The sequence below is a fragment of the Gymnogyps californianus genome, chromosome 3 (genome assembly GCF_018139145.2).
Source record: "Gymnogyps californianus isolate 813 chromosome 3, ASM1813914v2, whole genome shotgun sequence".
Lineage (NCBI taxonomy): Eukaryota > Metazoa > Chordata > Aves > Accipitriformes > Cathartidae > Gymnogyps > Gymnogyps californianus.
In genome coordinates, this window is record NC_059473.1 from 123988340 (window position 1) to 124002292 (window position 13953).

The 13953-nt window shown below is 42.2% G+C and overlaps 1 protein-coding gene across 1 annotated transcript in view; it reads right to left on the reverse strand.

Annotated features, from left to right (window-relative positions):
* The window catches only part of PKHD1 (PKHD1 ciliary IPT domain containing fibrocystin/polyductin), a 262741-nt gene that overhangs the window by 229699 nt on the left and 19089 nt on the right, over positions 1-13953 (reverse strand). The window contains 12 exon segments of the mRNA XM_050894040.1: positions 257-379; positions 1427-1611; positions 3120-3274; positions 5900-6038; positions 6419-6603; positions 7606-7736; positions 8630-8772; positions 10916-11009; positions 11743-11832; positions 12602-12732; positions 12735-12876; positions 13728-13842. Coding sequence (XP_050749997.1) covers positions 257-379; positions 1427-1611; positions 3120-3274; positions 5900-6038; positions 6419-6603; positions 7606-7736; positions 8630-8772; positions 10916-11009; positions 11743-11832; positions 12602-12732; positions 12735-12876; positions 13728-13842 — 1633 coding nt within the window.

Genomic DNA, 13953 nt, shown 5'->3' on the forward strand with positions numbered 1-13953 from the left:
CTTGGCCACTACATCAAAAGAAAGAAATTATCTTCCATCACCCGTGATGACCATTCTCCCCACCTGCAATAGCTCTTGGAGGAAAGTCCTGCTCCACAAACCAGGGAGCAGAATCTGATCAGTTTATGGCAAAGCACAGAACAGCAGATTTCTGAAAGGATTTAGTGGCAGAACTAGGTACCTGAATACCTGTGAGACTCCTGGATCTACACAACCCAGGTGAATCAATAGGAAGTGTGACAGCACATTAACTCACCTGTGTTTTGTTATTGAAGGTAGCAAGCATGTCCCCAAATATTGGCCCAATAAACACACCCCCATCATAAACCACACGACTAGAAACAGTTGGCTTCAGACCAGTGAGGTTTTCAGCAGAGACCTGGCAAAGAACAAAGAGTTTTAGTTTCTCGTCCTTTTCTGTCCTGTGATTTTAAATTAAAACCATTCCCCTAGAGTTCATATAGAGTCTTTACAAGGTGCAAATAACTCCTGGAAACTCTTCTCAAGCTTCTTCCATGAATCACTTCTCCAGGTCTAAATTGTCATTACCCAAGACTTCACAACACCTCCCTGGTTCCCACCCTCACCTTGCAGGCAAAGAGACTGCAAACTGAGGCAAAGAGATTCAGGAGCCAGATTTGCAAATAAACTTCTAGTACTCAATAATACAATTCGGAGTTAGGCGTGGAAATAGCTTTGAACATCTGCTTCTCAAACACATGACTTTGGGAGAAACAAGGGCCTGTGCTACAGCTTGAGATGCATCTTCAGCTTTTTTCACCCTCTAGGCCAATGTCTTGAGCATGGGAACTCATTGCTTTATTGAAACTAATTTTACACTTTTAGAAGCTGGATATACAAAGAAATAGTTTTTGGTTTTGAGGGAGGAAGCAGCTCAGTCTGAGTCCTTATTCAAAAAAGACCCTTCTACTTGAAGCAAAACTTTGACATGACAAATCTTGGGATGGGAAAGTGTGAACTGAACCTTCATCTGAGACTTATGAGAACCAGCTATGAACCCATACAGAATAGTTCTCAGAAAAAGACTGTCTTGGCCCATAAATGATGCCACAAATCTGTACTGAGCTTCAGTTACTGTACTGAAATATTAATGTGATTATAATAACTTTCATTTCAGTATAGCAGTCCCTTTATTGTGCAGAACTGCAAAGCACAGAAATTACATTCTAGCCTCCTCATTTGGAAGCACAGACTCTGAAGATGTAATTTCTCCTCCTGCAACTGCAATTGGTTTTTTAATCATCTAATCTGGAATTTGCTTAAGCTGCTGTTCCTAATAGGAAGATAGATTGCCTAAGGTCCTACAGGTGTTTTCATAAAAACAAACATTGGAAGAATGAATCAGCCAAGGCCAAAGACACTGAATGGGGTTCAAAGTGGGTGTTAGTAGAAGAAATTACTGTACACTGATAACATTGGGCAGGTCCCCAGTTTTTGTTTTCCAAGTCAGCGTCCAGATGCTTTCATAGCAAGAGTTTGAGTCTTTGGTCACAATGAAGTCACTGGTGTTGAAGTACAGGGCTGTAGAGTTATCTATGTTGTCTTGCAAAAGCTTGCGGAGGTGGCGGGAGGAGATGTGCACCGAAACATCTGCAAAAGACATTAGAAAGCAGTGGATATCATCATCCCTAGGAGTGCACATCTGAATGCTCCTAGAAAAGAAAGATGTTTCATTATGAGTGCAAGGCTGTTGTGGTTCAAACCTCTGCAACTGCCAAAAAGCCACAGAGGGGAAATTTACTAGACCCCAAATGTCAAAAGGTCATGGAATCATAGAATAGAATCATAGAATGGTTTGGGTTGGAAGGGACCTTTAAAGGTCACCTAGTCCAACCCCGCTGCCATGGGCAGGGACATCTTCAACTAGATCAGGTTGCTCAGAGCCCCGTCCAACCTGACCTTGAATGTTTCCAGGAACGGGGCATCTATCACCTCTCTGGGCAACCTGGGCCAGTGTTTCACCACCCTCATCGTAAAAAATTTCTTCCTTATATCTAGTCTGAAGACCTTCTGCACTATTTAATAGCTAAGAAAACCTAGAAAATTCTCTCCAGTTGAGACCATCAGAAATTTTGTTTAAGTAATAATTTTACATAATATGCACACATGAAATTTCAGTGTGCAAGTCATTTTCCTTCAAAACAGAAAGACTGGAAACTTCCTAGATGAGACGGGTGTGGAGAGACTCAGTCTATCAAGAAGACTTTGTAGAGTCCAATCCCAAATAAATGGAAATGATGTTTTATTTCTTTTCATGCAAGTACCCAGAGCCATTCAAAACTGCAGATACAAAAAATCTCTCTAAACTAATTCATAAGAAAGAGGGGAAAGCACAAGACCTGGGAACAGGGCAAGAGGAATGGAGTACATTTTTAAAAGATTATGTTCAAAGCAGGGCACTACTGAGACAGCCTTCAGCTATTGTAGGAAAATCTTAAGTGACAACACAGAGGAAAGAGTTATTTCACAAATATTCTAAGGCTGCATTCTCTTATTTTGTTATTTGACTTTATAACTGAGTTACCAGTTCCTCAGCCAAGAACTTTATCGTTGGCCTTGCTCAGATTAACCTGCTCATTTGCATTCTAAGCCTCTGATTATTTAAACCAAACACAAGAAAACCTAGCACATCTAAAGGGTGACTAATTCAAGTCAAGCAATTCTATGCACAAAAGCTTTTGTGGTATCTGCAAACCAATTATCAATCCTGCTAATCCTAGAAGTGAATGAATTTCCTGGTAACCTGCACGGGTCTTGTCATACAAGACGACCAGAAGTACATATGCTGGAGAAATATCAGTATAATGAAACCTTGGGATGCAAAATTCCAGTTCAGGATCTGATCCAAAGTTCTTTAACATTAAGGCAAATATTTCATAGCGGCTGTATGCATTTTGGAACAACCTCATACCTAACATCAAGAAATACTGCCTATAGTCCTTAATTCCTGTTTCGAAGGACATCAAATGCAAAGATCTAGCAACTGTCAACAACAGCTTTAACTTGCCAGCCCATACCCTGAGCATTTCCAAGGTTCAATGTTGTCTTTTGGCTTCCTGCGAAGGAAATCCAGGACCTGTACTTGCATCTTCTCTTACCTGATATCACTGTATTGGCCAAGTGGATGCGGAAGGTCCCTCCAATAGGTGGGGATGCCTTTTGCAGTCTCTGAATGGTGAAGCTGACTCTCACATCCTCCGTGGAGATGTAGAGGTGGCCATACTCCTTAGAGCCCTCCCCAAGCAAAGCACCTCTGTGTGACAGAGAGGGTTCACATGAAGGCATTAGCAGTCAAGACCCCCCAGTCCTGACACCCCCACATCAGCCAGCAGCAGAGGGACACCTAAAGGAACAACACTCTTGAAGGACCTAAGGAGAACATGTTCAGAGCTCAAATGGAATTGAATACTCCCAACTTATACCTACATAACGTAGGCAATGCACACAACAGAAAACGACGGAAAAACATCTTTTTTAAATTATGATAGAAGAAATAGTTCATACAGCACCAAGCACAAGCAAGTCCTACCCCAGTACTGGTGTTTTTAAAGGACAACCTCAATGCAGCCTGGACAGCAGCTACAACATCAAAGCAAAAAGCTTTCCTACTTCATCTTGTAGTCTCCTCGAGTCTATCAAAATCTTAACTCCCCTGAATTACAGCTATATTTCCTATGAGAGTTCACCTAAAGGCCAATTTCTAAAACTTAAAATATTTTCTCCCTTGCCACTAAAATTCTCCTTTTTCAAAGGAAGACGACTCTTTGTGGTACAACGATGCCACCATGTGGTTAAGTGTCTGGATAACAGCTGAAGGCTCAGAGCTCAGACGTGGCTTCTGTACAGCAAATTTCGAGAATACAAAACCGAAAGGACCGCTGAGCCTTCTCGTCTGATGTACAGCCAGTACATCAGATTTTAGCTAATATTCCTGTCCCGACCAGGGCAAGCTGTATCAGAATAAAGCACAGCACGTGCTCAGTTGAGAGAAAGAGCCAGGTTTGTTTTGAAGATATCCAAAGACAGTGATCAGCCCACCCATTTTGAAAGCATGTGCTGATTGTTGTTTTCAGTCTTCCTGGCTTCAGCATCGCACACTGGTTTCTCTTACATCTTCCTCTGTGGGATGGAGAAGGCCACCAGCGCCAAGTACTGTTGTTTTTTTTTTTCCCTGGTGAGAGGTACTGTGATCAATCCATCTCTTATTCCTCTTTTTATAAGCTAAACAGGTTGAGCTTCTTCAATCTTCCTCTCCTAGGCATTTTCTTCAGCTCCATCATCATGCTCATGGCTTTTTTTTTTCCCCCAGTTTTTCTAAATCCCTTTGAAAGATGTGGTCATCAGTGCTGTATGTAGCATTCCAATGTCAGTCTTGTTAAGGCTACACACAGGAGTAAAAATTTCCCCTCTTTCTGCTGGTTACACTTCTGTTTATGTATATTAAACCTCACAAACATCCCCCTGTATTCTCGTCCTTGCCTTTACCATTGGTGGTTCATGTCAAAATACTACATTTGACACTGGCAATTAAATATGCTTTTCAAGGAGAGACTTTCACAAGTCAAATCCTTCTATGCTGTGCTAGCTAAGTTGACTTCTACAAAACAGCTACGTCTGAACTGCGGTTTAACCGTTTTACCAGATGGCTTCTTAGACTTGGGCTTTGCAGGACAGTAGCCCGAGCTGCTGCTGAGCAGCTATCAAGTTGGGAAAACTGAGATACAAACTGAATTGCGTCAGTCTTTTCCTTTGTGCTGACTTGGACTATATCTCCGAACCCCAACAGGCGATTGTTGAATTCACCAAAGCCTTGGATTCCACCAGGAAATAGAAGGACTTGGCTGCTCTGGGAACCAGATCTAATTTTCTTCAGATCTTAGCCAGCTCTTAAAGGAGAACCTAGCTGTCTTTAGAGCACTCAAAACTAATGACACGTTGCTTTGCATTTGCTTGAAAGAGGAGAGACCACAAGGTAAGAAACCAAATTAAGTTACAGCAGGCTGAGGTTCACCTTATTCTGAAAGGAGGTTTCCTGTGGACGCCTGGGCAAGTCACTTCGAGTGAAGTGACTGAGCCAAACTAACAGCTGGCTGCTGCAGAGAAGAAGAGGCTGCATCGTTCCAGCTTCTCCCTTGCCTGGCTCTATTCCCATCAAGTCCTTGTTGACTCGACTGGATACAATCTAACTTTTACAGGAATTATTCTCTGCCAGTATAGCCCTTTAATATTGTACTCTCTGATCTGGTTAGCCTATGGCTCTGCCTCCTCTTTCATTGTTGGGACTTCCAGAATAGAAACCGTCTCAGTAAACAAGGACACATAAGTAATTGGTGTCATTAAAGGTGTTTGGGAGCATCTCTGGTTGATCTCCATCCACTGTTCCAGAAGGGCTTAGATGTCCTTCTAGTCCTACATCATACCTTGGTGGCCCACGCAGATCTTACACCCCAGGTTAGCTGAAACATCTTAAGCACCTCTGGTTCAGCAACTGAATCCCACGCATACAATGGAACTTCAATACCAGAATCAGATACCTTCACTAAGATGTCTACAATATATGTTCAAGATCCCATACGGTGAGCAAAGCTCAAAACACTCATGTGCTGAGAGTGAAATTAAGTATTTTAATTTAGAACAGCAGCCCATCTACTGAGTACAGACATCTGTGCAGGATTCAGTATTCTAAACAGTCTGAACACGGCCCATTTGAAATGCCTAGAGGAGAAGACTCCAATGAAAGCACAGGGATTGCCAAGCTGCAGTCTTATCCTCCACTACCTCTCACGTCCTGTCTTAGATGACAACCAGCTTCAGACATGTCTGGGGAAACTGCAAGAGGTATTACAGGGTATTGAGATGATCTACTCACTGTCCCTACCTTGGAGAGAGAAGGGGCAGACTTGCACCACAGCCAGACACCATCCAGGACACATTGTATGTGGGAGAAGACCCCACCACAGATACTGCTTCAACTGTACTCCCACCTGGCCAAGGTGGTTTGGGATCTCTCTGAGAAACTGAAAGAAAAAGAGCACAAGCATTCATTAAAGCAAGGAGAACAGCTGTCGCTATGCCTAGGTTATTTTCATTTCATACCTGGAAACATATTTGCTTGGAGGTTTTTTTGCTTGTTTTTGTCTGGGCAAGACCATTCAAGAGTTATATTTGTAGAAACATATTTTCAAATGAACCAGGACTATTGATATTTGGCAATTCCTTCTTGATTGTTCTCACAAAAAAATAGAAGTTCAAGAAAACAAAATTATTTTTGTGCCTGTTGTGAAATACCATTCCCCTTTGAAAAAGTTTCAACAAGGCCTATCATTAAAGATTTCAATGGAGTATCCTGGAAAGACGGTAACATTAACAGAAAAGAAAAAAAAATAGATTCCTTTACCAGTCACAGCTCTGTCTGCAATGATGACTTCATCAAGGTAAAATGACCCAAATGTTTCCTTTTGCAGCACAGGACTCAGCAAGTCTATCTGATGCACAAACACCGGGGAATCGGCAGGGAGGTCCTGGAGAAGCGTGGAGAGATTTACACACCCCTTCCAGAGGTCAGTGCAGGTAAATGTCCAGCTGGAAGGCACCAAGGTTGTGTAAGCTTTCTTTTGCTGTGAAGCAGTGGCAATAACCAACTTTTGAGGTGCTTTGTGAAGCTTCCAGGTAACATCAGGTACTACTGTTATTTACTCATACACAAGACACTTGCTCAATGGCTTGTGATCACTCTCTACATGTCTCTGTTGGGTTCCCCACAGTGAGAAACAAAGCTTTAGATCTCTGCCTAGGTGTCCTCCTCTGCACCACAAGAGTGGGATGTGGGAATGACTACCGCCGCTCTATTTTTAGCAAAACACTAAGATAGCATCAGTGACCTCAACGGGGGTCAATCCAGAGTTCAGGCCCCTTGGGAATACCAGATAATTGCTCAAGGCTCCCAGCTCTCTCCACCATGTAGTAATTTATTCCCAACCCCTTTTTCCCCTTCCAGGCATGCACATACCCCCTCACACAACCTTACACAACTCAAGCTGCCAACTTCACTTCCAGAAGTTCTTCAGACACTTCTGATTTTTTAAGTCTGCCTGCCCCAAGCTTTACATTTAACACCAAATGTTTTCTACCTACGTAATTTTAAGTGAATAAAGAAAATCAAAGACTACATCAATTTTCAAAACTTTGTGTACCAATGATCTCAGGAGGTTCCAGGGGAAAAAAAAACAACACAAACAATTCATCTCTCTGTCTCACTGCAGAAAATCCACTGACTGTTGCCAAAGAAACTGGGAAATTAATGTCCTCAAACCTTCTGGTGTGTTTACCAGAGACAGAACAAACTCTCCATCTGTGCATTACTAAGGTGAGATAGTGCATATAACAAGAAACATGCAAATTTACTCAGTAAATCCTCAAAAAGAATGGAAGCACATTCCGGGAATGCCTCTGCAGGGACAGAACATGTGTCAGTTTACCCCAACTGACAATTTGTTGCTATACAAATAAGAACTTCTCTCAGTTCTCCTAGTACACCTTCTTACTATGGAAAGTGTAATCTGGAAACTATGAGTGTCTGGATACCTTTTAGAGTCAGTTTCATTGAAATCCCATAGGCAGGTGAGGTTCCTCTTCACTGAGCATAAAGAGGCATTGGTGTAGGACACAGAGATTTGAAGGATATTACTCATATGGCCTTTATGTGCAAAACACACCTGCAAAAATGGGGAAAAAAATTTCACAAATCAAACCACAGGTAATTTATATGTAATGTCTGTAGAAGATGATATATTCTGTTTCAATCCCAGTTTAACGTTAGTAGGGAAACACGTTGTGCAAGGTCAGCAATAAAGCCCACCGCCTAAGGCCAAATTGCCTCGAATAGCACCTATAGAAGACAGTGCATGGCATCCAGGTGACCTCTGTGCCACCAGAGAGCGTGAAACTGGCCCCTTAGGCTTCAGTGAGGTTTTGGGGCAAAACAGAGCTGGGAAGTACCAATGGGGATTTCAAGTATCTGGGAGGGAGGAAAGGAGTAGGGTGGGGAAATAGGACTGGAAGAGGTCTGTGAAGGGGGACTGGAAGCGGTCCGAAAGGACTGCAGGAGGCTTTGGGGACAAGTCTTTCCCTCCTGCCTCCTTCCTTTCAACCCCCAACTGTTTGCCTTCCCCCAGGTGGCAAAGAAAGGGTGACAGAGTTGAAATAAGACTTTATTCCTATTAAAAGTAGATGTAGAAGATGAGCAGAAAAGTGAGTGAAAGTGGACCCCCAGATAACCAGGGTTTTTTTCCTTTTGTCAAGAAGCGGTCATCCCTGCATCTTCCACCTTTTCCCAACATCATCCCACCTTTTCCTTTCGCTCAGTAAGGGCTGCATCCCCAGGAGCAGACAGCAGCCAGATGTGTTAAACAATATCTACATCTCAGGGATGTCAAACTATCTACCCAGTCAATAAAAGACACTCTGCTCTGTCTACAAACATAGTCCAAAGACATGATCCTTTGTGGATTTGGGGGAAGTCTAAGCAGACCAGATGATTTTACATTGCTGATTGGGCTCTCAGTATTCAGTCTCCAGTGCAACCTACTCATCAAGAGCAGCCACTTACATGTGTGTATTCAGTAAGATCATATCTTGGTAGAGTTGATGGGGAAGTTTTCACCAGGTGGCTTGGTCTGTGAACACTGAACCTCCCACAGAAAGGCTCCGTTCCACTGACGATGTGTCCTGTGGTAATGACATCCTTCATATCTAACAGAGATAAAAACAAGAGGGGATGAGAGGCTTGAAAATGATTTGGAAGACACCAGTATGGTCAAGAGATTCATGAAAATACAGGAACTGGGTATCCAGAATTTGTCAAACAGTCCTACTCTTAAGTATTCTCCTGCCCAGATAAATGGTGAATATCTGCAGGGTAATTGTTCCCCAGCTTAACGGTGCTGAAAGACAGGAGGAGGGACCATTAGATTGCTGTTCTGACCATAAAACCTCATGGAAAATAACACTGTCTTTAGCCACATAGAGTATGTTTGACCAGATCCACCCTTCCTTTCCAGAAAACACTCAGGCAAAGCTGGAAATTGATGTATAAAGCAACAGTGAATCCACCTTCCCCTTTGGGATGTTTGTTCCATTGGTCTATCAACCATGCTGCTGAAAGACTGCTGGGATTTCTTTTCTTCCTCGTACATAAAGGACTTTCTTCTGTCACTACATACTGACAATTCACCATTTCTTCCAGTAAGAGAAATAAAGCCCACAAAATGAAGTTAATAGCAGAGTTTAACAACAAAAAAAAGTCAAAAGGAGGTAGCTGTGATTCTTTGCACAACAAGTGTTGGACCTGTTGAAATCTTCACTGGAAGAAATTATGAATGCAGTAGTTTAACTGTGTTCAAGGGGAGATTATATAAATACAGGGAAGGGAGAGCCACTGAAGGTAATTAAATTAAAAAACATATTACACAGGAAATTAGTTAGGCTGAAAATACATCATATTTGGAGAGAATTAATGATGAATTATTATACATAATCATCTAGTTTTTACTCTTCCCTAGGCATCTATTTTGGTTTCTGCTGAAGACAGGACACTGGGCTAGATGTACCCTAGGCCTAAATGTCTGTGGCTGTTCTTTCATTTTCCTGGCATCCATTCACCACAATTTCACCATGGTTCTGCTGTCTTTTAATGACATCTATGTTTTACAATCATCAATGAAAATTCAAGTTCTCCTTTGCTCTATTTGTTATGCATAAAATTTTATTCCCACTGTACTGTTGAATTATCATTGGCTTTCAGCTGAAGTTTTTCTCTTTTTTGTTGGAAGAATCATAGATTTGGGATTACATTAAGAATGTTCAGTTGCTATTTTCAGTTTTCTGCATAAATCTTCCCTCCCTCCCCAATTAAGGTTAATTAATTGCTTTCCTCCACTTAGAGGAATCAACCACCAAATATATATATTACTGGCTGGGATCTGTTCTCTCTCTCCATACCAAATACAAGAATGTGATACAAGGTCTCTAGGCAATCATCTACTTTTTGACATAGGATAAGTAAGTATACTATTATTGCTGTCAGATATAGAATCATAGAATGGTTTGGGTGGAAGGGACCTTTAAAGGCCATCTAGTCCAACTCCCCTGCCATGAGCAGGGCCATCTTCAACTAGATCAGGTTGCTCAGAGCCCCGTCCAACCTGACCTGGAATGTTTCCAGGGATGGGACTTCTACACCTCACTGGGCAACCTGTGCCAGTGTTACTGGAGTTACTTTCTACTACAGTAGCTTTCTGATGTGCACATAACTTCAATGTTAGAAAACTATTATCGGTAATTTTTTTTTTTTTTACAAAAGCAATTGATGTTTTACACCTTCCTTGACCAGTCAAGTATACCACAGATATCTGCACTGTTTCACTTTCAGTCATCAAGAAACACTGAAAGCGAAGACCTCCAGCGTCAGAATCAGCCATTTCCACAGCCTGAGCTGTAGTTATGGGCTACACCAGATTTGCTTCCCCAGCAAACATATTAAAACATGAATAATTTCACATGCCCCAGAACTTGTATTTTTTCTCTCTAGTCCCAACGTTTCTAACAATCAAAACATATTACCTGCTTTGATAACTGTCTTGCAGTATGACTGAATCATATAACATTAAAAAAAATATCTCATTATTATATTAATCATGCTGGTTTTAATATTAGTTCCATAAACTCCCCCATCAGAATACATACAAATAATGAATAGCTGAGAAACATAAATGTACGTACTTAAACCCATTAAAAGTGTAAATTTACTATCATCAAAAGTTTAAAGTACATTTATTTCATAAAGGAAGTCAAGGCTCACTGTAAATACTGCTTATTTGTCACAGAAGATCACTACCTTCTTTCTCAAAGCCATGGTGGAAAAGGATTTTAGCAGAAGTTGGCTCGGTTTCACATCCTATTGAAAGAAGTTCCTCTATTGCTGTTTGTACCTTTAAAAAAATTCAGAAAGCGAAAAGCAGTCACAGTACAACGGTGTCTGGATCATTTCAGCAGAGAGCTTCAACACACACATCATTGCTACATTTTTCATTAGCTAGGTACTGGTGGCAAGGCAGCTCTGAACAAGCAGGTAGCCAAATGGTAGAGAATAAAATTCAGCTCACACAGAGTGTAAACTTCCATGTCTGATACCCTTCAGGGGCGTGAGACATTCTTCAGGTGTCCAGCAGCCTCCTCAGAAAGGTGCAGATTTTTTACCTGAGCTATATCACAGCCTGGGCATCTGCACACCCCTCCAGGCTCCACCAGTGGTGTTGACTAGATGTCTCATGACCATCATGGAGCTATCACTTAACAGTGACCAACTACCACATCACGAGACTATGAGATTTTGAAGAAGCCAGATCGGAGCTCCTGTCTGAAGCAAGAGCCATACACTACACATCTGGTCTTAGAGGAGAAGTCCAAGGGTCTGATATCTGAAGATACCACATACTTAATTGCAGGCATGATAGGCCAAGATCAGATGCTGTGATATGCTTAGAATATACCTGGGAGTCAGCCCCCCGCAAAATCCCACTGTGAGACACTCCCAGTAACAAAAAATCACCCCTACATCGCGTAAAATCTGTCTCAGCTTCTGGGCCAAATGCTGTCAAGTACCAGAGCTCCATCAGTTACACCCCAGCAGAGGACTGGGTGCCTGTGTTTAATGATGCCTACCTGGCGAGCCGTAGCGTTTGTGGGGATCATTCTGCGCAATATGTTATTCCAGGAGATACTGAAACACCCTGTACCAGACACAGTCAACATCTGGCAAGCAAAGAAGCAAATAAATAAATGAAAACAGATACAAATGACATGAGGCGCACAGACTTCCAACCTGATATCTTCTACTGAAGAGGATTGGCCAGCATTTTGCCTTTTTAAGCCTCTGTAAATCAAGAGTCCCTTCAGCTACTCTTAAACTGCTCTTGTCCTCCATGGTCTCTCCCGACACAAGCCTTGGGCTCCTGTTCTTAGATTCACAGAAGCACAAGGGATACATGACCTGTGCAGACACGCTGACAGCCACAAATCATCTCTAAAGCTCCTGACCTGCAGCTCTGGAGTTTAACCACCAGGAAAAACTTCCCTTGTTGCTGAGCACTTCATCAAGCTGAAAGTTTCTATTATCTGATTGCAATATAGGGTTGACCAGATAAAACACACTGAGTGTGCTGTCACTAAGGAGGGGAAATAAAAACTATCCCAGACTGGCATTAATTTGCATTAGTTAACAAGGTGAGGTGTTAATGAGTGAGATAAAACCTGAGGGGAGTCAGCATTGCTTAAACTTTAACACACGAGCAGATTATAACACAACCATAGGGTTTGCATATACCCACCAATGTGTGTAATAATCATGAACACCTTCAGCTCATGATGGTATTCTCATCAACTATCCCAGCAGGTTAAAAACAAGGTGGGAACACACTTCATGTCTAGCACTGACAAGGCCTTTACCATTAGGATTTGCTGCTATCCGTGTCAACTGAATCAGGGCTAGCCCAGCTCCCAGGGTCAAGCACACAGAACTGACCTGCACTTCTGGAAGACGCAAGGCGTGAGCCCGAATTTCGTGTCTCTCGATGTAGTAGTTGTTCACCACGTGGGGATTCAGCCACGTGTTATGCATCTGGACTCCAACTCTCATCCCATTGCTGGGGGCCTTCCATGATGCAGCGCTTCCAGGTAGTACCTTGAACCAGCAGTTAGCTCAAATTTCTGGGATTTTGGCTGCCAACGCTCGCTCCAGTTCTTCACCCAGTTCTCAGACCACTCCGAATTGCCGGCAGGGAGAGAAGCTATTCTCACCTGTGTCCAGAACAACCAAATCAATCAGTTACAGAGACATTTCTCCACCCCCAAAAGACACTTTGTCCAATACCACAGCTCCAAAAAAACCAGACTTGTGCTTATAGCTGATAGCAGTGGGTTGATGGTTGACACATTCCCTCCTAGCATACAGGAAAAAGCCATCACCTCAAAGAGCTTTGGTTTAGGGTTCAATACCATAAAGAAGATAATTCTTATGGCTGACCCTAGCCCTAATAACAGTTCCCCATGCAACTTTTCATGAATGACTTCAGTTCTACATCTCACGTCCTCCAAATACAAAAGAAAGAACTATGTCTACAGCCTTCTGAGATGTAGTATGTTACCATTAGTAAGACCAGTAACGCTACTTTTTTTAATAGATAGAAGTCCTTTATATTTCTTCTAGCCCTGTTCAGTTACTAGGTTTAAGAATAGCCCAGAGAAATAGATCACCGTCATTTATAGCATCCTCTCAGCTTTACAAAGGGGAAGACCAGTGTTTTCAGAGGGCAAAAATTCAATGGGCAAAAAAGGAGGTAAACTGAGGAAGTCGGAGCGCAAGCCTCCAGGTCCCCTTGCACAGGTCGTTAGTGATGGTGCTGAACTAACAAAAAGGTCTTCTGGAAAAGACATTCAAAGCCTCTGGTTGCAAGAGTGAGTTTTTCATGAGCTAAGCAGCTGATAGGGCCAGTATAAAACATCAAATATAATCATACATATTTCATTTGCAACAGATTCATAATAAGGGCCAATAAGCCAATTCACATGGGGGAAATTCCCACTTGTTATGACCTTATTAAAATCATTTCCTAGCCTGATCTCATTTTTTCCTCTGCTGGGAGTAATACCTTATGTTCTGGATCTTGGGACAAACTTAAGTACAGAGATGCCTGACCATCTGCCTGAATCCAGAAGGTGTAATTGTTGGTCTGAGGAGCCACAAAAAATCCACGAAGCCTGGAGCTAAGCAAAAGCAGAACATCCATAATATACAAAAGAGTTACTGCAAAGCCCGCCCAGCCCCACACCCCACCTTCACACATACAATGAGTAACAAGGAAGAGAGTGAGACGA